Source organism: Prionailurus viverrinus, chromosome E3 (genome assembly GCF_022837055.1).
Source record: "Prionailurus viverrinus isolate Anna chromosome E3, UM_Priviv_1.0, whole genome shotgun sequence".
In the NCBI taxonomy this organism is placed as follows: Eukaryota; Metazoa; Chordata; class Mammalia; order Carnivora; family Felidae; genus Prionailurus; species Prionailurus viverrinus.
In genome coordinates, this window is record NC_062576.1 from 27,044,878 (window position 1) to 27,067,013 (window position 22,136).

The 22,136-nt window shown below is 49.8% G+C and overlaps 1 protein-coding gene across 1 annotated transcript in view; it reads left to right on the plus strand.

The window, feature by feature from the left end:
- The first annotated feature begins 4,225 nt into the window (after window positions 1-4,225).
- Window positions 4,226-22,136, plus strand: part of SYT17 (synaptotagmin 17) — an 83,324-nt gene continuing 65,413 nt past the window's right edge. Inside the window, exons 1-5 of the mRNA XM_047839336.1 lie at window positions 4,226-4,883; window positions 8,526-8,543; window positions 9,227-9,375; window positions 16,804-16,952; window positions 19,299-19,918. Of these exons, the coding sequence (XP_047695292.1) occupies window positions 4,869-4,883; window positions 8,526-8,543; window positions 9,227-9,375; window positions 16,804-16,952; window positions 19,299-19,918 (951 nt within the window). The 5' untranslated portion in view covers window positions 4,226-4,868. The remainder of the gene's footprint in view (window positions 4,884-8,525; window positions 8,544-9,226; window positions 9,376-16,803; window positions 16,953-19,298; window positions 19,919-22,136) is intronic.

Genomic DNA, 22,136 nt, shown 5'->3' on the forward strand with positions numbered 1-22,136 from the left:
TAACCCACATTTCCATCCAACTCTAAAATAGAATAAGAGGCACCACAGCCACAGATTCAATGTTATGGGAGAAAGAAACAGAGAACCACTTACTGTGAACCCACGCTAGTGTTTCACATACATTTTTCTCATTTGCTTGACTCCACACCAGCCCTCAGAGGGAAGTATTATACCCATTCTGCTGGTAAGGAAAACTGAGGCTTCCAGGGATTAAGGGGCTTGCCTAAGGCCACACAGCTATTATGTAGACAAGGCTGGACTGGACTCCAGATTCTTGTGATCATCAAACCACACTGCCTTTTGGTAAAGATGGAGAAGAAAGGGGTCCAACTCCTTACATGGGATTACTTGGTCATGTCAGCCCTGGAGCTCATACTTAACAGGTGGCTGCCCTTCCTATTGCCAGACCAGCGATTTAATTAGCCCAGAGCCTTCTTACTTCCCCAGAGTTCAGAAACACTGCCCAGGGTTTACAGGCACAGCTAAAACAGGATCTGAATGGCATGTTCGGGAAGCCGTATAATTAAAACTGACTTAGGAGACAAGTACCGTCAGCCTGTTTGGCAGAAATAGAAAGTCACCTAACCAGAATGTGTATTGCCTATATGGTTGCCAGAGACTGCTTTTTGCTGTTCTGGCACTTTTTAATTACAATAGATACCCTGAGGTCTGTGGTTTGCACTGCCATTTCTAACTACCTTCTGAAGGACCCTGAAGAGCAAACCATTATTATGTGTCTGCCATCTGGGGTTGGGTCTTGATGAGGCGCCAGGTTCCTCTAAGAGGCTGTAGACTGAGGTGAGCCCACAAGCGCCCCCAGGAGGTGGCCGAAGCCTTAACTCTTCCGCTAATCTGAGCCCCGTTCTCTGTTAGGAGGGTCTGAACTGTTTTAGGGAACCCGATCCTCTCCCTCTCCACGTGGTCTTTGTGAGATGGTGGCTCACGACCTCTGCGCACCTGGTCCAGGTGGACGCAAGCAGCGTGCTGGCTCCTTTGGACACAGTGCTTGGTCCAGAGGTAGGCACTTAACCCAAGCAGGACCACTTAGAATTTTTCCTTAAGATTTCATTAAAAGTCCCCCTTACTTTTGGAGCATAAGCTATTAAAATCTAAACTCAAGTGCACTAATGGCCATCTTCCTGCCATGTGAAGCAAACCTATCCCAGGGAAAAAAAAAAGTCCAATGTTCAGAGAAAAGCTGCGAAGAGGTGCACTATGGAGAGAGTGAGTCCTTATGACTTCTTTTGCATCTCTAATCCAGCCCTGACACTAGGATTTGCCCTTGGACTTCCCAGTTAATGAGCCCATAAGTTCTTTCTTGTTGGATGGAATTGAGTTTCTTCCAGGAACCCTATATAATACATATCTGAGATCAACAGACCCAAATATAAAACCCCAACTACTCCCCCAGCAAACCTGCCTTCCTCCAGCCTCCCCTGCCTTCCAGAACCTCATCACTGCTTATTCAGTTACAGCCATCGGTTCATTGCCATGACCGTTGTTCAGTCTCGAATCACCTCATACCTGGATTGCTACAACATCCTCCCTGCCTCCAGGCTTGTGTACCCCATGTCCACAGACACACACACACACACCCCTGCCAAAATCTTTCTGGGCCTGACCCTGCTCTTCTACGGGCTAACTTACCAGGTTGCCAGGCATCTGGCCTCTCCTACATGTTAACCCCACCTGGCAACACTCTCCCTTTGCTCCAGCCAGACAACTACGTGGCAGTTTTGACTCTCACCCCTAAGCTAATGAACCTGCCACTTGCGGGGGTTCCTAATCCCTTCTGTGCCATGGACCCCCTGCTAGTCTTTTGAAGTCTGTAGACCCCATCTCAGAATAATGTCTTTAAATCATAGAGTGGAATACATAGGATTATAGGGAAACGATATAATTCTTTTTTTAATGTTTATTTGCTTATATATGTATTTATTTTCATTTACTTCATTTTGAGAGAGCACAACAGTGGGGAAAGGGGCAGAAAGAAAGGGACAGAGAGAATCCCAAGCAGGCTCTGCACAGAGCCCGACGTGGATCTCAATCTTACCAACCATGAGAACATGACCTGAGCCCAAATCAAGGGTCGGACACTTAACTGACTGAGCCACCCAGGTGCCCCTGAAATGATTCTAATGAAACACACTTGTAAAAAATTTAAAACGAATTTAAATATGGTAATGTATGTGATTCTTCATTAATGCATTCAATAGAAAGATCTACTGGTTGTGATTTTCAAGCAGTAAAGAATGTAAATAAAATTTCAAGTTATTCACAACAACTGTAATGTGAGGTGAATATATCTGATTTCTATTGACTTCTATTTCTATCGGTGACAAACCCAGGTAAAAGTTAAGATTGTCGTGGTTTGCTGCCTGCATCCATAATGAAAGGAGATAATGGATCGCACGCAGAGGTTGGTGACAAGGGAGATGTAACTCTTTTCTTTCCTAAGTTCAGGGACCCCGCAGAATTCTGAACTGGGGGTTTTCCCACCGAGACCCGGGTGGGTGCCAGCTGCCTTGTCCTAACAGGCACAGCCTTGGTCTGAGTCCAGATTATACCTCAAAGCCCAGACTACAGGTCCCTGTGAAGAGCAGGGAGAGGCTCACAGAGCTGGGGACCCGGAAAGCCAGTCTTGGAGTGATGTCTGACGAATGACTTCGAGCTGACTTCTTGTTCATGCTTTCTTTGGAGGCAGAATGGCACAGCTGTGAGGAGCTGGGCCTTGAGAGTTCAATTAAAATAACTGCCTGCATTGGAGGAGGGGTGCTTGGTTTTCTCAGACAGTTTTAAGTCTTTAGGGATTAAGGGATCAAACCAACCCCAAGGGTTTCCTCCCCCTTCCCCCAATACCCAGCACTGTGAGGCAGTATGGTGTGGCGGCTAGGGGAAGGATTCTGGTGTAGGCTGTCAGGGTTTGAGTCTCAGCTCCTCAATGCCAGTACCCCCGGGGCAAGTTACCTCACTGCTTTCAACCTCCTCTAGTCTCATCTAGAGAGAGTAATCTCATCTAGAGATAGTAACAGAGCTCACCTCATGGTTATCAGAATTGAAAGTTGTACTTGTGTAAAAGGTTTAAAGCGGAGCCTGGCACACGGTCTCAGAAAGGTTAGCCATTCTTCCTGGGAACGCTTGGCAAACGCTGTCACCTCTCTCAAGTCCCCCAACCCCCCGCTCCCCCGCCCAAACGCCCACCCCGGTAGACAGCCCTCTCCCCCCAAGCACCGTTTCCATCCAGCGCTGAAGAAACATTATAGATAAATACCATTAAGTGGTCAGGAGCGCACACTGTGCGGATTCAAAGGCCAGTGCGTGTAGCTACCAGCTGTAGCTGGAGGGGATCTACCTCACTGCACCCCGGTTTCCTCATCTGGGAACCGGGGGCAACTGCAGCACCCCCCTCAAACGGTTAAGAGGAGTCAACAGCAACAGCAGAAACTACCGAGCGCCTACTCTGGCCAGGCGCTGTGCTTGACGCATAGCGAGCAAGGCAGAGGACGATGAAATGCAATCACGCTTGTGAAGTGTTGAGCACAGTGCCTGCCGGATTACAAACGCTGGGCACTTTGCATGCCACGTGCTTCGAATGAAATATTACATACTAAAAAATGTAAACCTGTTAGATTTTTACAAAGAATATATACACATGTGCACATTACACCTTTCGTTTATGACTTGCACGTTCATTCCCTCAGCTAGCCCTGGAGAAAAGGCAGGGCAGACAGAGATTTTAAGCCATTTTTAGTGATGAAAAGACAGAGGAGTTGATAAACGGGAGACGGCTGGGGATTTTAAAAAGAGAACCGGCGGAGGGCAACGTTCCACTTCAAATCCCTCTGTGCAGAGTGGGCCCCAATTCTGTGGCCCCGGGGTGGGAGAACCGGCTCCGGGGAGGAATCCAGGCCCTGGGCGCCCCAGAGACGCGAGCAAGCGGGACAGGATGGACACGCCCGAGGGCGCACGCTCGCTGGCGCGGAGCTTCAAGCCGGCAGAGGCGCGCACGTCGCGGGCGCGACGCTGGGTGGCGCTGCCGGGCCGCCCCGCGCCAGACCTGTTGAGCCGAGGGCGCAACTCGGGCAGGTTTAGGGCAAAGGGGCGCTCCGCTCTCTTCGCACGCCCCTGCGGCCCCGGCCGCAGCACCTCCCTCGGGGTGCCCCACGCCCCACCTTATCTTAAGGCTCCGGTTCATTTGGCCCCTGCGTTCCTCGCCGCAACAGTTCTAGGCTCGTCGGGTGGGGCGGGAATAAAGTTTGTCCGAGCTGGACTGGGAGGGGGGTGGTGGGGAGGACCCTCCCCGCTCCAGACTCCATGGCGGGCAGGACTGTGCCCCCTCGGCTTCAAGGCTGTCCCGGGGGCTCTGCTCTCGGTAGGTGCCAGCCCGCGTGCCGACCGGATGGGCTGACCCGCGCACCGCCCCCTCCCACCCGCTTCCCCATCCCCTCCCCCGCCTCTGGCGCGCACCGGCCCCGGCGTCTCCAGCCCCGCCTGCGCCGGGGTCGCTGCAGTCCCCGCGGCCGCCCCGGGCTCCCTCCCCAGGCGCCCCGGCCTCATTCCAGCCAGGGGAGCGCCTCGGGGGGAGCGCCGGACAGCGAGGGTGGCCGAGGCGGGGGCTCCAGGCGCCCTTGCTCTCCCAACCTGGGAGGCGGCCCCGACTCCGAGAGCCTGAACGCAGGGAAAGGCAAGGACGGGGCGGCCGGCGGAGGGGCGGGCGCCGCTCATCAGCCACGCCAGTCACGTCTGGGGCCACCCGGCTGCCTTTTTCTTCCTTTCCCCCTTCGCCTTCTCCCCCCACTCCCCTGTTGGCGAGGGCAAAGTGGCCGTGGCGGCGCCATGCCCGGGCCGGAGTGAGCGCGAGGGCGAAAATGGCGTACATCCAGGTAGGGCTGAGGCTGGGGGGCAAGGTCCGCGGTGCGGGTGGGGGGTGCCGCGCCCCCTCCGGCTGTGAGCCCGCCAAGGGAGGGCACACGGCTGGGCTCCCACAAACTTGCTTCGAGAAAAAGGGTGCCCGAGGGCACGCAACCTGTGCAGCGGTGGGGTACGCCCCAGGAGAAGGGGCTGGGGACCCCCACACCCGGGGATGAACGGCCCCTGCGGACTCTGCACGGGTGCCCTCTCCTCCTCGGGAGGGAATGGGATTGGGGCGGACTTTTCAGCCCCCCCACCCCACCCCCTCCCCTTGCACCCCACCCCTGGGGAGGGGCCGCCGGGAGGGCGGCCCGGGACGCGCCAGCCGCCCGGCCCGCCAGCTGCCGTTGCCGTGGCGACGGCTCTGGCTAATTGGCCGGCGGAGCGAGCCTGAGGCGGCTGTTCCGGCCAGGAGGGACAAGGACGTCGTCTCTCCCGGACCCTGGGTGCTGAGGGGTGGGGGACACACCATAGGCGTGCTGTTGGTGGGGGGCGGGAACAACCGATCACTTTCGGCCATTGCATTGTGGTCTGGGAGTTGTGGACCCCCATCACCTTGAGGAAACTCTCACAAGAATCCTTGAACTGAAATGATTTCCAAGCATCCTTCTTGAGGGGAGGCTGCTTGACTACCAGACCTTTCTCTTCTATACGAGGTGTGTGGGGGGTGGGGGGTGGGGCGGGCGGGGTGGGGGAGGCAGTGGCGACAGGTCAGCTCCAAGGTCATGCAGTCAGACCTGCAGTCAGACCCGTGGATCCGCTTGCTTTCTGGGGTTGGCTCCTCAGAGCCCAGCAGAGAAGCCTACAGGTTCCCTCATTTAGGGTGCATCTGGGCTCACTTCTACCCTCGGCTACAGCTGGGGGGGGGGGGGGTGGCTGCTGGTCTCCCAGTTCCCCACTGGTCACATCTCTCTCATCCTCAGACTTTTCAGCCTGCCAGGAACTCTGTGCTCTGTCACCTGCCTTGGTCTCCCCATCCCTCTCCTGGCTTAGATTTGCTCCATTGGCTTCCATGCAATCTTTAGGTCCTCTTTTCAAGTTCACTGAAGGTCACATTTACTGTGCACATACTGTGTGCTGAATGTTGTTGTGGGGTTTTTCAGCAGTCACCCAACAAACACCCGAGTGACCACCTACTGTGTGTGGGCACTGGGGATAAAGCTGTGAAAACAGCAGTCTCTGACCTTCAGAATCCAGTGAGAAATAAACAATATTTAGAACATGCTTCTGTGGTTTTTAATAACCACCTTCAGGACAGAGATTAGTGATTTGCCCAAGGTCACACAGCTGCTTAGGGGTCATGGTGGGACCTAGAAGGGAGGATGGGGAATCTGAGGAATTTGTTAAACAGCTAATATGAGAATGGCTTGGTGATACTGTCTTTGCTTCTAGAACAAGGTGTGAAACTTTTTCTAGATCCAGAGAGTAAACTTTTTTCTTGGAGACCTACGTGGCCTGTCACAAATATTCAACTCTGACCGTGGCGCTGGACAGCCACACATACATAGATAATAGTAAATGCATGGGCGTGGCTGAGTTCCAATAAAACTATTTGTACTAGTCAAGAAGTAGTACTTTTGATTTTTTGCAACCATTTAAAAATGCACAAACCATCCTTAACTGGAGGACCGTGCAAAAACAGGTTGCGGGCTGGATTTAGCCTTGCAAGTCATAGCTTGCCAACCTTTGTTCTAGAATGTCTGGGTTCTCCTTCTTCCTGTTTCTTTCTGGCTTGAATCAGTGCTCCTCCATCTAGTCAAATACATGAACCCAGTGGACCCAATGCGTGGCAAGCATGTCTTAGCTTCTTCCCTCTCCTCTTCCTTTTCCTTGGTTTCTCTCATCTTGCCAAACTTGGCGTTTGAGAAATCTGGATGATTGGGCCCCTGTAGTGGCCTGGTCTCTACTCACATGGTTTTATAAATGGTGTCTTTTGATTGCCACACACCCAGGAAATGCTTTCCTCTATGAAAAGAATGGGCATGGACCGTTGGAAAAAAGCACTTTATCCTTGCACTTGATTTGAAACATTTTCAAGCACTTTCATTTGTAAGCGCATGAGGGCATAGCTTTTTCCTGCTTTTACCTGCGTGGGCCGGCCTGGACAGTCTGTGGTGCCTAGTAGGTTCCAACTGGTCTTGACAAACCACCTCGTTCTCATAAAGCCACAGAAAGGGTGCAGATATTTTGTAGTGGGGTATTTGCATAGTCCAAGTCCTAGCTTAGCCATTCCATGAAAGAGAGGTAACTAAGGTTCAGAGTGGCCCCCTGACTTCACCCAAGTCACGTGATTGGCCGGTGGTGACGGCAGCACTAACACTTAACCACTCAACTCTGCGTGGCCCCCAAGCGTCTTCAGGCCTTGCCATGTAGGGTTCCCAGTTTTGCTTTTGGAAGAGTTTGTGATTAGTGCCAGAGACTTCGTTTCCCAAGCCGTAATCATTCCCTTATCACTTCAAGGATTTTTGAATTTGTGAGCTATCACTTGTACCAGATTTATTTAATACTTTTTCCTATAAATGGGCTCGCTTATTTTTTTTTTTTTACTTAAAATCATTTGAAAAGGAAACTTTATGTCACTAGCATAATGGAAGACCAGAATCACTTGATATGAGCAGAAGGCAACTGGAAGAATAAACAGGATGATAGTAATGCCACGTGATTAGTTAGGTCCCAGGCTCTGAGCTGAGGTTTGCTCTCTATTTAAAAAAGAAAGAGGGGGTGGGGGGGATTTGCAAGTGTTAGAAACCCGTTAACACATGATGATACCAAAGGGAGACCTCCTGGAAAGGGAAATGAAAAAGAGGGTAAATTTCTCCCTCTTGATTTAAAGTTCTAAGTTTGAGTTCCTCTCTGGGATATATCCCAGGCTGGGATGTGGAGTTCCTAATCTACCTGGTTTACTTGGCCCATTCATCTGGAAGCCACTGTGACTCTTCCCTTGAAGAGGGGGAGGGAATCTGTGCCTTGGAAACCTGTGAGAAGAAGTGGGGGTGGGAGGTGGGGCTGAAAAGGGAGGTAGCCCCACCCCCTCCGCCCTCCCCAGGACCAGATTATGGCTTCCTTTTGGGCTCCCTGTGTTTGTGGGTGGTCATAGGAACTCCCCACCATCACCATTGGAGCAGAATTGTAAGGTAGGGCCTCTGGGAGGGTGCGGGAGCCAAGTGACATCCACTCTGTGCCTGCCTGCATGTTAGCTAGTCATGTCCTTTTGGGTTGGCTTTATGGCTATTTCTGTATAGGAAGGTTTGCTCTTCCCAAGCGTGGCTGCATTGGATAGCATGACTATCTATCCACCCGCTCTGATTCATAACAGCATACGGTGCAAATCAAATCGAAATGCTAAAGTTTCCCATTTATTCGGTGTTGGTTAGCCAGGAGGCTACCAGCAGCCCCGCAGATAGCAGCACCTTGTTAGGGAGTCAGCTCCCTTCCCAGGATGGTAAGTGGAAAGATGCAGGGCTTTTTTTTTTTTTTTTTTTCCCTCTTTCTTTCTTGCTTTCTTTTTTCTTTTGTGAGTTGCTGGAATATTGCTAAACTGGTCTTGTCTCTCTTTTTGTAATCCTCTCACCCCCGACGCCCCTTGGCTTCTTCGTGGATCTCTAAAAGGGCAGTTGGAACCTTTAAACGAGGTGGGTTAATTCGATGATTCGTGTGGTCTGGTTTCTGATCACGAAGTGCTTGCCTTTCATTTTGGAGTCTTATGTGGGGCTGTGGGGACGTTGAATATTAAAGCAATAACTGGAGGTTAAGAGCGGCACAGTTTCGCTGCGTTTCTGTGGAAGGGAGATCCCGATGAAAACACACTAAGGGAGAGGAGGTGGATATCCCTCCCCACCCCCTCCTTACTCCGTTTGATTACCTCTGTTTACTTTCATGTCACGGAGATTATTTTTAAAAAAAATCTTTTTGCTTTGCTTTCAAGAAGACAGTAATATTCATTGTGTTTTCGAGAACATATTGTATAGCCCTCATGATGTTGTATAAACCACCCACATGTCAAGAATGACATTCACATAAACTACAAAAGGGAATACCTGTGAATGTTTTGCTCGCTATTAATGGCTCCAGCGAGTTGGTGTTTGCCATCTTTGTGCCTGCAGTTGGTAAATAGAAACGGAAAACATTTTGTTCTAAGTGTTCAGCAGCAGAGACAGACCTCCTGAATGTCATTATTTCTCATCAGGGATCAGCTGCTTGTAATTTCGGGTGTTTTTCCTTTTCCTCCTCTCCACCCCTCCCACACGCCCCCCCCACCCCACCCCCGCTCCCCCTCTCCCCCTCTCCACTGCCCACCTCCCCCCAATGGCCTCAGGGTTTTCTTTCTAGAATCTCCGATCTGCTGCTGTGCAGATGGACTTTCAGGCATTGCTGTCAGAAGTGTTATGAGTCCAGCTGTTGCCAGTCGAGTGAGGACGAAGTTGAAATTCTGGGACCTTTCCCTGCCCAGACTCCCCCCTGGCTGTAAGTAAAACCACTCTGAACTTCCTTGAAGGCAACCTCAAGACCTTTCTTTTCTCGGTTTGCGAGAGAGGGCGCGGGCAGGAGGACAGGGGTAGGAAACAGGGGAAGGCTGGGTGTCCGTTGACGTCTTTGCTGCTGATGAGGACATACTCTCTGCCTCTCCTCTTGTTGGGCAGGCCGGGGGGCGGGGGGCAGCTGGTGGTGAGGCTGTCGTTGAACTGGTTTCCCGTTGGTCCTCCTGAGATATGAACCGTGCGGTGCCGAGCGTGTGGGCACTTTTAATCACGTTGAGTGTCACTCCGAGTGGAGGAAGAGCTCTGTGAGCATCTGTATGCTTCAAGGGATGTCCAAGTTCTAAAGATTCCCATCCAAGTCAGTATGACAAACTGTCCCACCGCCTGACCCGGTGCTTGGCACATAGTCGATGCTCAGTAAAAACTGCTACATGGGTGGTAGATGGAATGAACAAACAAATGCCTTTTTGCTGGTCTGAACAAGAACTTCAGAAACAGGGAAGCAGAAGAGCACCCCCAGGCTCCATCCTGTCCTCCAACGCTGTTTATGTTCTCTCTGGCATCTCTCATTTTATTTCTAATTCGTGCTCCTCCCGCGCCTGCACACAACATCTCCATCTGCCAGTCGCTCAGATATTTTGGGAACACAGTTTTGAAGCTTCTCAGCCACGTGTCTGGTCCACCTCTCTGTGGCTGAGAGAGGAACGTGGCCAGAGAGTCTGGGTTGAGTCTGCCGGTCCAGCGCCGAGAAGGGGCCTGGCCGTCCTCGAGGACAGGTTCTCACGACACGGACGGGGAGGTCCAGAGAGGGCAAGAGACAGTGCAAGGGCCCACAGCCAGAGCCTCAGTGGGAACCCGGTGCTGTTTCAGCCGCGTTTCTGGAAGTCCATGATGCCCCCTCTTTCGCTTCACGTTGGCGGGTCATGGCTCACCCCTCTCACCTGCTCTCCTTAGAAGCAAGCATCAAATATTTTCATAGCAAAATGGCTCTGTGTCAGGCTCCATGCATTCATATCCAGTTTCTCCTTTTTTTTTCTAGTTCTGTGACCTTGGGCAAGTCAGTAGATCTCTTTGCTTTGATTTCCCATCTGTAAAACGGGGGTGATAAAAACAATAGTGTTTATCTCCTATGGTTGTTGTGGCAACTGCATGGATTAGTACACAGAAGAGCACTTAAGAATGATTGTCACCTGGTCGGCAGTCATAAATGTAGGTGACCCATCTCACCCTGTTTGGTCTCAGTTTTCTCATCTGTAAAGTGAGAACAGTAATAGAACTTATTTTCTAGGGTTGTGATTAAGCATAACCTGCTTCGCAGAGCAGTAAGTAATCACCTTTTATTATTATTATTATTATTATTATTGCTGTTTTATTGTTTATTTTTGAGAGAGGGAGAGAGTGTGTGTGAGTGGGGGAGGGACAGAGAGGTGGGGGGACAGAGGATCTGACAGCAGAGCCTGATGTGGGATGTGGGGCTCAAACCCATGACCATGAGATCATGACCTTGGCCGAAGTTGATGCTTAACCACCTGAGACACCCAGGGGCCCCAGGAATCATTTCTGTTATTTGTAGATTCTTTTTTTTTTTTTTTTCTTTTAGGGACAGAAAGAGTGAGTTGGGGAGAGAGGGAGAGAGAGAATCTTAAGCAGGCTCCACACCCAATGCAGAGCCCGATGCAGGGCTTAGTCTCACAACCCTGAGATCATGACCTGAGCCAAAATTAAGAGTCAGATGCTCTTTTTAAATTTTTTTAGGGGCGCCTGGGTGGCTCAGTCAGTTAAGCGTCTGACTGTTGGTCATGATCTCACGGTTCATGAGTTTGAGCCCCGCATCAGGCTCCGTGCTGACAGTGCTGAGCCTGCTTGGGATTCTCTATCCCTCTCTCTCTCTGGCCCTCCCCTGCTTGTTCTCTCTCTCTCTCTCTCTCAAAATAAATAAATAAATTTTTTTTGATGTTTATTTATTTTTGAGAGAGAGACAGAGTGCAAGTGGGAGAGGGGCAGAGAGAGACACACGCAGAATTCGAAGCAGGCTCCAGGTTCTGAGCTGTCAGCACAGAGCCTGACACGGGGCTTGAACTCACGGACTGTGAAATCATGACCTGAGCGAGGTCGGACACTTAGCCAACTGAGCCACCCAGGCGCCCTAAGAGTTGGATGCTCTTGACTGAGCCACCCAAGAGCCCCACTAGAGATTCTTTAAACTGGTGTAAAGATAGTGTTAAGAAATTATTTCATCAGTCATGGATTGTAGCCTGAATCCTGCAGGTGTGCATAGGGTTGAGGTGTTTGGTGGAACCAGTTCATTAATCAAGAGGTCATTCCCATTTTCTGCTGCCCTAGGTACAGAGGTTGGCTCAGCCCATTTGGTATCTTGAAAGCCGTACTCAGGCAGTGCCAGCTCTGTGAGGGCAGGGTTTTTATCCGTGTTGTTCACGCCAAAAAATAGTTACTGACTAACTGACTAACCTACCGGCAAAAATTGAATCCTGGAAGTGCCAGTCATCTAGTTGAAACCTTACAGTTTCTTTGGTAATTATTTCTCGAGTAGGCACTGTGTGCCAGGCACTGTGGGATGCAGAGGCTAGATAGAGTCCCATTCCTGTGCTCAGGAGATTTAAAATCTAGTACAGGAGATAAGGCAGGTACATAGGTCCAGCTACCCCCTGGAGTTGTGCATTCACACCCTGCACACCAATATGACAGTTTTTCATAGAGTCTCACTGTGGAAAAAGTCCAGGGATAATGGCTTCAGGCATCAGTGGATCCAGGGGTACAAATGTTGTCATGGGCATGCGTTTGTGCCCTCTCCTCCTCCCTGTCTCTTTCTGTTTCTTCTGTATTGCCTGATTCTTAAGCTTGTTTTCTTCTTTGCTTCATTCTCAATAGCAGCAAACAAACCAGGAGAGGCTCTTATTGTCCTGGTTTGGGTCATGTGCCAAACATTGAGTCAATCACTTTTGCTTGGAGGAAATGGTGCTAGGATCATGCCTGGATTGTCTGACCACCTGGAACCAGGGAAAGGATCATTCCCACCTGACACACATGAACTCAGCTCGTGGACGAGGGGTTGGCAAACTTGTCCCGTAAAGGGGCCAGACAGTAAATATTTTAGCCTCGTGGGCTTAGTCTCTGTCTCAGCCACTCACTTCTGTCATTGTAATGCGAAAGCATCCATAGGTGAGGCATTAATGATTGGGCGTGCTATGTTCCAGTCTTACCTCATTTACAAAATCAGGCAGCAAAATCTGGCCCCATAGTTTGCTGATCTCTGTAATAGACAATTTGAGCGCTGTAACCAGAGAGGAGAGAATGGACCCAGGGTAGGCAAATACCACAAATGGTCACAATATCTAGAAAGAGTAGGGGAATCATGGAAAATGAGCCTGCAAGCTCAGAGCATGTAGGGCTTTGAACGTCAGATTGCAGAGTTAGAATTTGAATTTGCTTCTGAACCACTGGAGAATCCTTTTTTTTTTTTTTTTTTTAAGTTTATTTATTTACTCTGAGAGAGAGAGAGAGAGAATGAGCTGAGAAGGGGCAGAGAGAGGGGAGAGGGAGAGAGAGAATCCCAAGCAGGTTCCACACTGCCAGCTTGGAGGCTGCTGTGGGGCTCAAACTCCTGAACCGTGAGATCATGACTTGAGCCAAAATCTAGAGGGATGCTTACCAACTGAGCCACCCAGCTGCCTGTTAGTGGAGAATCCTGATGGACATTGAAAATCAGTTAGGTACCTTTTCTCCCCAGATACCCAGATGTTAAGTATTACAGATGCATGGCCTGGGTTCTACCACTGAGCTGGCGAACAGTTGCACTTTACCTGGGCTGCTGACCCTTTGTGCAAGCGGGAGACTCTTTGAGGGGGTAAGGAGTTGGGACCCTCTGGGATGACACTTTGGTTTTGCCACAAGCAGAGAAGAGCACTGGAACCTTCCCAGCACGGCCGACGCATGACACAACTCCAGAAGGCCCCTTTCATATGGTCGTCATTATGAATGATAACACCTAGAACTCTGCAGTCTAGAGCCTGAACAGCGGTACATGACCTTCCATGCTTCCCAGGATGAATATCTTGCATCCTGGGTAACAACTTAGTACCTTTGTGGCACGCAACATAATGCAAAATGTTAAGAGAAATCTGTAAAGGGGAGGCGGGTTAAATCATTCAGAAAGTGAATTTACAGCTTGTGCTTTCCCCAGATTTATTTACCAAGTGGGCAGTTGCATGTTATCAAACAGGCAGGGAGTAGAAATGTCAAGTGTACAGGCTTTGCAGTGCTGTTCCTACTGTGACATTTGAGCTCAGAACCACAGGACATGCCTCTCTGTGGGGTGGCAGGTACCAGATGAGCTGGTCCTTTGTGTATGTGATTTGGGGGGACACACCATTAATTGCCACATATGCTCCTGTCATTTGAATCTCCCATTCTTTCCTTGGCTGGGCTGGGCTGGGGAAGGTCAGGAAAACTGTACAATCCCACTGGCTCCTTTTGGAGCAATGCCAGAAAGATCATCATTGAAGAGTGAACTACTCAGGTTATTTCTGTGTCCATCAAGCATGTATTAAATACCTACTATATGCGTAGCTCTTACAGGCCTCACAAGGGATGCCCAGCTCAGTAGTTTGGGGTGTGCAGCTTAGAGGCTGGTATTACTGGACTTCATTGGGAGTTTAACAGTGGTGCAAAATAAATACCCATCCCAACCCCCACCCCACCAGGCTTCCATTCCCCGGTCTGTAAAGAGGATGAGGGTTGTTAGTAACAGAAGTAAACTCCGGATTGTTTTAAGGGTGAAATGAGATGGTTCAGACAGAGCATTTAGCACAGTGCCTGGCACATAGTTGGTGCTCAGCACCTGGTACCTTTGATCAAGATAAGTACACATCTCCCCCTCCCCCCCCCCCCATTTAAGAAGCGTACCTGCTGTGGGAGGTGGGACAAGATAAGCACTCAGATCATCTTGAGACCAGATAAATCAGATAAGAATCCCAAGAAGGGTGTGTTCATTCATTCATTTACTGAGAAAATGAATGTGGAAGGCTCCGCACGTGCCAGACTCTGTGCCAGGGCAGGGTGGGCAGTGGTGAATGAGACACCACCCTCGTGGGGCAAGGATCTGGTGTCAGATGCAGAAGACAAGCCACAACTAGAGAGGAGTTATGTGCGTTGTTAAAGGGGGGAAAGAAGGTGCAGGGCCAAGGGCTGATGGGGTAGGAGGAGGTGACAGCGACAGGGTGGGGGCTCTCTGAGGAGGTGCTGCTGAAGCCAAGACCTGACTGATGAGAAGGAGCCGCACAGGAGATGGAGACAGGAAGAGCATCCCAAACAGAGAGAACAGCGTGGCCCGGCTCACTGTGTTGGAGGAAGGGCCGGGAAGCATGGTGGGTGCAGAGAGGGCAGGGGCTGCTCAGACAAGGGCTGAGAGGACTCGACCGGAGCTCCGGGGGGTGATTGCGCCCAAGCTGGGTGGGGCCTCACAGGTGGAGGTGGAGGTGCTGAGGTGGTTCTGCCTTCTTCGGAAGGTGCTGCTGCTTGCATCTAAGGGAGAGAGAGAAGAATGCGTGATACAATATGATTGCATTTCTTTGCCTTCTCCTCCTCCCACCCTCCACATTTCATCTGCTATATTCACCTTTTACAGACCAGGAGGAGGAGGCAAGCAAGGACTGGGCATCCTCCCCTCCCCCTGCAACATGCCTGGTCTTGTCCTGGCTGTGACCCTGATCTTGCTTTGGAAGAACATGAGATCAGTCTCATTTCATGCACAGGATGCATCTGAAGACCTCCTAGAATTGGAAACTTGCATTTTTCAAGACCAGCTCCGTGCAGGCTTAAATGTCAAGTTGGGGGGTGGGAGGTGCAGTCTCGGAAAGTATCAGTCTACAGCCACAATAGCTTAGGGGCATGTTATTAGCGGCATCCATCTCACAGGCCACACCGCCAGCTTTGCCCCCTCACTTCCCCTTACCCAAGCATCCTTACCTAGCTTTATGGGGATTGGGGGATCTTACAGGTTGTAATAATACCAGCTGAAATGTATTGAGCACATACCTACTACATACCCAGAACTGTTCTAAGCATATTATATGCGTTGACTCCTTCAGTGTTCACTGGAACCATACAAGGTGAGTATTATTATTCCCACTTTACAGATGGGTAGATGGAGGCACAGAGGAAGAGCCTTGCCCAAGGTCACCCAGGCGGGGTTCAAACCTAGAGGTTGTGCTCTTAATTACCACCCTGTATCTCCCTACCCCCCGGCACGGTGTTTTTTATTCTTTCAGTATTTTTCATCCTCATTGGGAGCACATGGAATCAGAGCTGCTGCTCATTTTTTAGCTGTTTCTTCACATCCAACTATTGTTCTCAAGTCATTCATTCTCAGCACCATTTTGTAGCTCTTGCCCTGCCGCTCCAAGAACTCTCAAGTGACACTGTTATAGGGTATTTTTTAGATATTTATTTATTTTGAGAGAGAATGTGCACACACTTGCGTGTGAGTGGGGGAGGAGGAGCAGGGAGAAAGGAAGAGAGAATCCCAAGCAGGCTCCATGCTATCAGGGCAGAGCCCTAAGCGGGGCTCAAACTCATGAACCGTAAGATCATGAGCTGAACCAAAATCAAGAGTTGGATACTTAACCGCCTGAGCCACCCAGGCGCCCCTGTTATAGGATATTTTTTAAAGATATCAAAGTAGAGACACAGTGAAGGTTGAAATACCAGGGCATTCCTCACCAAAAGCCATCTGCAGAAGATCAGATGGGTAGAAACAACCTTCTGGTGTCTTCCAGACTGAAGACCAACAGGCCTGGTCTTGACTTAGCCTAAGTGGTGCCCCCATGTGGCAATACCCTGAGTAAGTTCCCTCCCCCCCCCCCCCCCCCCCCCCCCCCCGGTCTGTGAATGTGAAATTATGCACATTCTTGACAGATTGTTCTAAATTGGAAGGTATTTATTCAATATCATTTCATATTTTGTGCAAAACGTAAGATGTTATTGGGGCACCTTGGGTGGCTCAGTGGGTTAAAGCGTCTGACTTCAGCTCAGGTCATGATCTCACGGTTCTTGAGTTCAGGCCCCTTATCTGGTTCTCTCTTGTCAGCTCAGAGCCCACTTTGGATCCTCTGTACCACACCCCCCCTCCCGCCTTTCTCTGCTCCTCCCCCACTCATGTACACGCTCTCATGCTCCCACGCACACTCTCTCTCTCAAAAATAAATAAACTTAAAAAAAAAAAAGTGAGTTGTTTTTGAGAGCTTAGGGCTACCACACTGATTCGAGTTTCTATTATTGCAAGTAGTACAAATTGGATCTGCAACAGTTTCATCATGGGTCTGTCCTCTAAGGGAGAGAGAGATGCCAGCCCCTGGAGATTTTTTGACAACCATTGGAACCTCTTCTTTTTCTGTAGGATGGCCAGCCGGAGCAGCGACAAGGATGGGGATTCCGTCCATACAGCCAGTGAAGTCCCTCTGACCCCAAGGACCAACTCCCCAGATCGAAGATGCTCGTCCTCAGACACATCTAAGTCTACCTACAGCCTGACCCGGAGGATTTCAAGTAAGCATCTTTGCTGTGACTGTCTAGGGCTCGTGGCTCAGCAATCCTGTGCTGCTCAGCCTCTGCTCAGAGCCCATGATTCAAATCCAGTTAGCCAGGTCCCCAGGACAAAAGAGGAGAGCTGACGGCATCCCCGCATGGATCCACGTGAGGGAAGGGGTTGTCTCAGCCTCCAGAGTTACCAGGGCAGGGTGGGGACTGTGGCCATGAGAGCTGATGCCCCATTGCAAGGGGGCAGCTGCTACTTGGCCCTCGCTGAAGGAGATGGTGGGCTCCGTATTACCTGACTTTTCCAAAGAGAAACTGGCAATCTGTGTTTCTATATGAAGCTTCCTTTGTTTTAAACTCCAACAAAATGTATCTGTGGGTCAAATTTGGTCTCTAGGCCCCCAGTTTGTCCACTCTGATGTGCAGAGTATGTGTTTGACCAAATGGCATGATGTGGATGGGGAGGAGAAAGGAGGATAAAGCCCAAAGACTCCCAGCCTCCTCTCACCTCCTGAAAGTGTCTCTGCTGTCTCATTCAGCTGCTGCAATTCACTTAACAGAGGGAAAAAGCTTAACATTCACGAAATAATTCCACTCAGGTGGAAATATTGGTGTCTGATCTTTCCTGGGAGTAAATAGGGAAGAAAAAGGAAGCAGAGAAAAGTTCGAGGGCTTGAAAGAGTGGAAAAGAGGGGATGTGAGGCTTCTCTAGGCCTCAGTCTTTCCGTCTGTAAAATGGGAGGGCTCTTCTTGACCTATGCAGTCCAATGCATGTTGCTGGTGACCATTTAAATGGGAGGTTAAGCCCAACTGAGACATGATGTATGTGTTATGTACCCATGATTTTGAAGACAGTACATGAAAGAGACTTTAAACTGTCTCACTAAAATGTTTTTATTTTGATTATATGTCAAACAAATTAAAGTTAATTTCACCTGTTTCTTTTTTTTATATAATCTTTTTCTCAATGTTCATTTACTTTTTGAGAGAGAGAGAGAGAGAGACAGAGTGCGAGAGGGGGAGGGGGAGTAGGCTCCAGGTTCTGAGCTGCCAGCTCACAGCCCAACACGGGGCTCTAACTCACGGACTGTGAGATCATGACCTGAGCCAAAGTCGGACACTTAACCAACTGAGCCACCCAGGTGCCCTTTCACCCAATTCTTTGTACTTTTAAGAGAATTGTGGCTACTGGAAAATTTTATGTTCCCTGTGTGGTTTGTATTTCTGGTCCCCATTGTATTTCTCTTGAATAGCACTGGTCTAGATAGTTCCTGGGTCTCATGCTCAGCTCTGTACACGGATTATTTCCATTTAGCACACAGCTGTCAGAATACCAACCATGCACGAGACACGAGTCTCACAATTTTCACAGGCAAGACCGGTGTTCAAGCAATTAACAAGAATGTCATGAAAGAACAAATGCCGTATGACTGCATGTAGATGGGGAATCTAATGGTCAAACTCCTAGGAACAGAGAGAAAAATGGGGGAGGGACTACTGGGAGGTGATGGTATATGTTTATAGCATAGATTGTAGTGACGGTTTCAGGATGCCTGCCTACCTCCCAACTCACCAAATTGTGTACATTAAATATGCACAGCTTTTTGTATGTCAGTTGTGCCTCAATTAAATAGTTTTTTTTTTTTTTTAATTCCATGTGATTATTGCTAGAATAGAGGGATGAGCAAAGATTCAAATGATGAACTTGGGAGCAATGAACTCTGCTGGTTGATAGGCAGGGAGGAGGCGCCCCACAAGCGGTAAAGTCCAAACATGGTTCTTGCAGAAGTGCATCAGTTACCATTGAGTGAGCTCGTACCCTGTGCACATTCTATGCCGAGCCCTTTCCATGCATTGGCTCTGTGAATCACCACAATCTTTGAAGTAGGTGATATTATTGACTCCGTTTTACAAATGGGGAAACTGAGTCCCAGAAGCTCTGGCTCCAGAGTCCACTCTCTGAAAGTGGAGACAGTATAGGGTACCAGCTAGAGTCAAGACTCTGGGGCCGGACAGCCTGGGCTTGACTCCTGGCTTCTCCTCTTAGTACTTGTGTCCCTTTTGGAGAGTTACTATCTGTCAGATTAGTCATTCCCTAATACCTTGTGGCCATCAGGTGACTTGATATATCAAGGCGTTTAGAACAGTGCCTGGCAGTGATGGAGGTGATAATGCCGTCTTGTTGCCTCTCATAGAATAAATAAGAGGATCTCAAGGTGTGGAGAGCAGATGGGGAAGAGCATTGTGAAACAGAGTGAACAATATAGGAGTCTGGGAAATGTTGCCAATCTCAAGAAGCAGCCCAGGCTTGGCCCCATATGTGGTGGTGCTAATTGTTCTTTTTTGGCGGCTGTTTAGGTCTTGAATCCAGACGACCCAGCTCCCCACTCATTGATATTAAACCCATCGAGTTTGGCGTTCTCAGCGCCAAAAAGGAGCCCATCCAGCCCTCGGTGCTCAGACGGACCTATACCCCAGATGACTACTTCAGAAAGTTCGAGCCCCAGCTCTACTCCCTCGACTCCGACAGTGACGATGTGGACTTTCTGACAGACGAAGAGATCTTGTCCAAGTACCAGCTGGGCATGCTGCACTTCAGCACCCAGTACGACCTGCTGCACAACCATCTGACGGTGAGGGTGATCGAGGCCAGGGACCTGCCGCCCCCCATCTCCCACGACGGCTCGCGCCAGGACATGGCCCACTCCAACCCCTATGTCAAGATCTGTCTCCTGCCAGACCAGAAGAACTCTAAGCAGACGGGGGTCAAACGCAAGACCCAGAAGCCCGTGTTTGAGGAGCGTTACACCTTCGAGATCCCCTTCCTGGAAGCGCAGAGGAGGACCCTGCTGCTAACTGTGGTGGATTTTGATAAGTTCTCCCGCCACTGTGTCATTGGGAAGGTCTCCGTGCCTTTGTGCGAGGTTGACCTGGTGAAAGGCGGGCACTGGTGGAAGGCGCTGATCCCCAGTTCTCAGGTAAGGGGGTGACTTTGTGCTGTTTCTTGGCTGGGGACTTTAAAAAAGAAAAAAAAAAGATGATTTTTTTTTTTTTTTTTTTTTTTTTTTTTAATTTAAAGTGTCTTTGCATTTTGAAACCTTCTTATTTGGACGTTTTGGACTTACAAGAAGGTGCAAATGCAACACAGATTCCTTGTGTTCTCTTTATCCAGCAACCCCAGTGATAAATCTTACACAACCAGAGTGCGTTAGCGATACCAGGAAATTGACGTTGTCAACTAAACTACGGACCTTATTCAATTTTCACGCATTTTTACATGCACCACTGCGTGTGTGTGTGTGTGTGTGTGTGTGTGTGTGTGTGTGTGTGTGTGTTCTATGAAATTTTATCACATGTATAGGTTCATGTAACCACTACCACCCTGGGAGCTTTTTTGTCATCAATGCTGAGGTATTTAATAAGGACAATGATTATCCAGGGTATGAAGCAATCAGTCATTTTGACTTTCAGAAATTGATTTGGGAAAAATAAAATGAAGGCCGAAGAACGGGTGATATATGGATATTTTTCAGGCAAATTGTGAGATTGGCTTCTTTCCTCCACCAGCCCACAGACATGTAATTGGCTGCTTGGGAAACCACCCACGGACCAGGCTCTGTCCCCAGTGGGCTGATAGAGTCCCTCCCTTGGGCATTCTGTGGACTGGAGGACAACAGCGCACGTACTGTGGGTGGAAGGATGAGGTAGAAGTCCGAGGGAAGGAAAAGACCCAGCCGTTTGGAGGCCAGTCTGGTCCATTCATGCTGAGGGTGACAATTCTGTGTAATGCAGGCGGAATTATTTTGTGTCAGACACACCAAGGTGTTTTTCAGAGCTGAACCGTACTGGCCAGGGATTTGATGATCCAGCCTCACATTTGGGGTATGGGTTTTAAACTTGGGGACTGGAGGGGTTGCTCTAATGTGTGTGTGTGTGTGTGTGTGTGTGTGTGTGTGTGTGTGTGTGTGTGTGGTGTGTGTGTCCATCCATCGGTCCGTACAAAGAGAGATTTATCCTTCTCTTAGTTTGTATTTCCCCAGAAGAAGAAAATCCCAAGGCAAAGGAAGTCATTTTTTAGGGAGGTGACACCAGAGGAATTACCAGGAGGCAGTGGGAAGGTCACATAAAGTCTGCATTATCAGGCCCCCACCCCTGTGGGTGACTGGAGCTGTAAAACTGGAAGCCAGCATTAGACACATCCTAAGAGTCTTTCCACCTGAGGGGTGGTGCAGCCGGAGGGGTTATACACTGACTCCTATCAGCCATTGAATGAGGGCAGTTGGGGGATGGGAACTTTCTTCCCCTGGCATTCCTGGCCTGTTCCTGGCAATAAAGAGACCTTTGACATCCACAGGTGCAAAAAAAAAACAAAAAAACAAAAAAAAACAAAACCCAAAAAACAAAACTCTAGAGCTGGCAGCTGGATGCAAGTGTGTGTGCACTGAGGTGATCAGGACCAGGAGGTGGTGGTCAAGGTGTTAGCAGTGCTTGCTCTGATCCCGTATCCTCCTCCCATCACACGATCAGGATATATTGGATGCTTTCCGTGTATCCTCCTCAATATGTGGTATCATTGGGTTTTCAACCATTGAGAAATTAGGGAAACCATTGAAAGAGGGAGACCCACTGGACAAAATAAACTCTGTGGCCAGCCTGATTCTGCACATCTATGGAACACCCTAGACATACAGAGAATGTGGACATCCACACACCTTGCCTCCGAATCTCCTGAAATCTGAGGCCAAGGCCAGGACGCGGGTGCAGGCAGTTAATTTAGGAGGTGATCCCAGGAAGCAGGAGTGAGGGCTGAGGAGACCCAGGGAAGGAGGGCACCTCTGGAGTGAGTGGTGACTCTTCAGGCTGCCGTCTGGCCCCTGCACACTGGTCAGGTGGGCTCCCATGGCCTCACGCAGGGGCGGGGACAGAAAAGAGAAAGAGACCACGTGTGCTGCTGATAATGTGCCCAAGTGGCGCTTTGAGACCGTCTGTAGCTGGCACCGGAGGCAGTGTCTGCTGCATCCCTCTGCTGCCATGGCAGCCCCCTCCCCCTCCCCCGAGGTACTCCTTCTCCCCCTCCCCTGCTTTTACTTTTCCCCACGACACTTACCATCATCTTGCAGACCATATATTCTATGGTCTACCTCCCGCACTAGTATGTATACCCCATGAGAACAGATTTTTGTCTCTTTCGTTCAC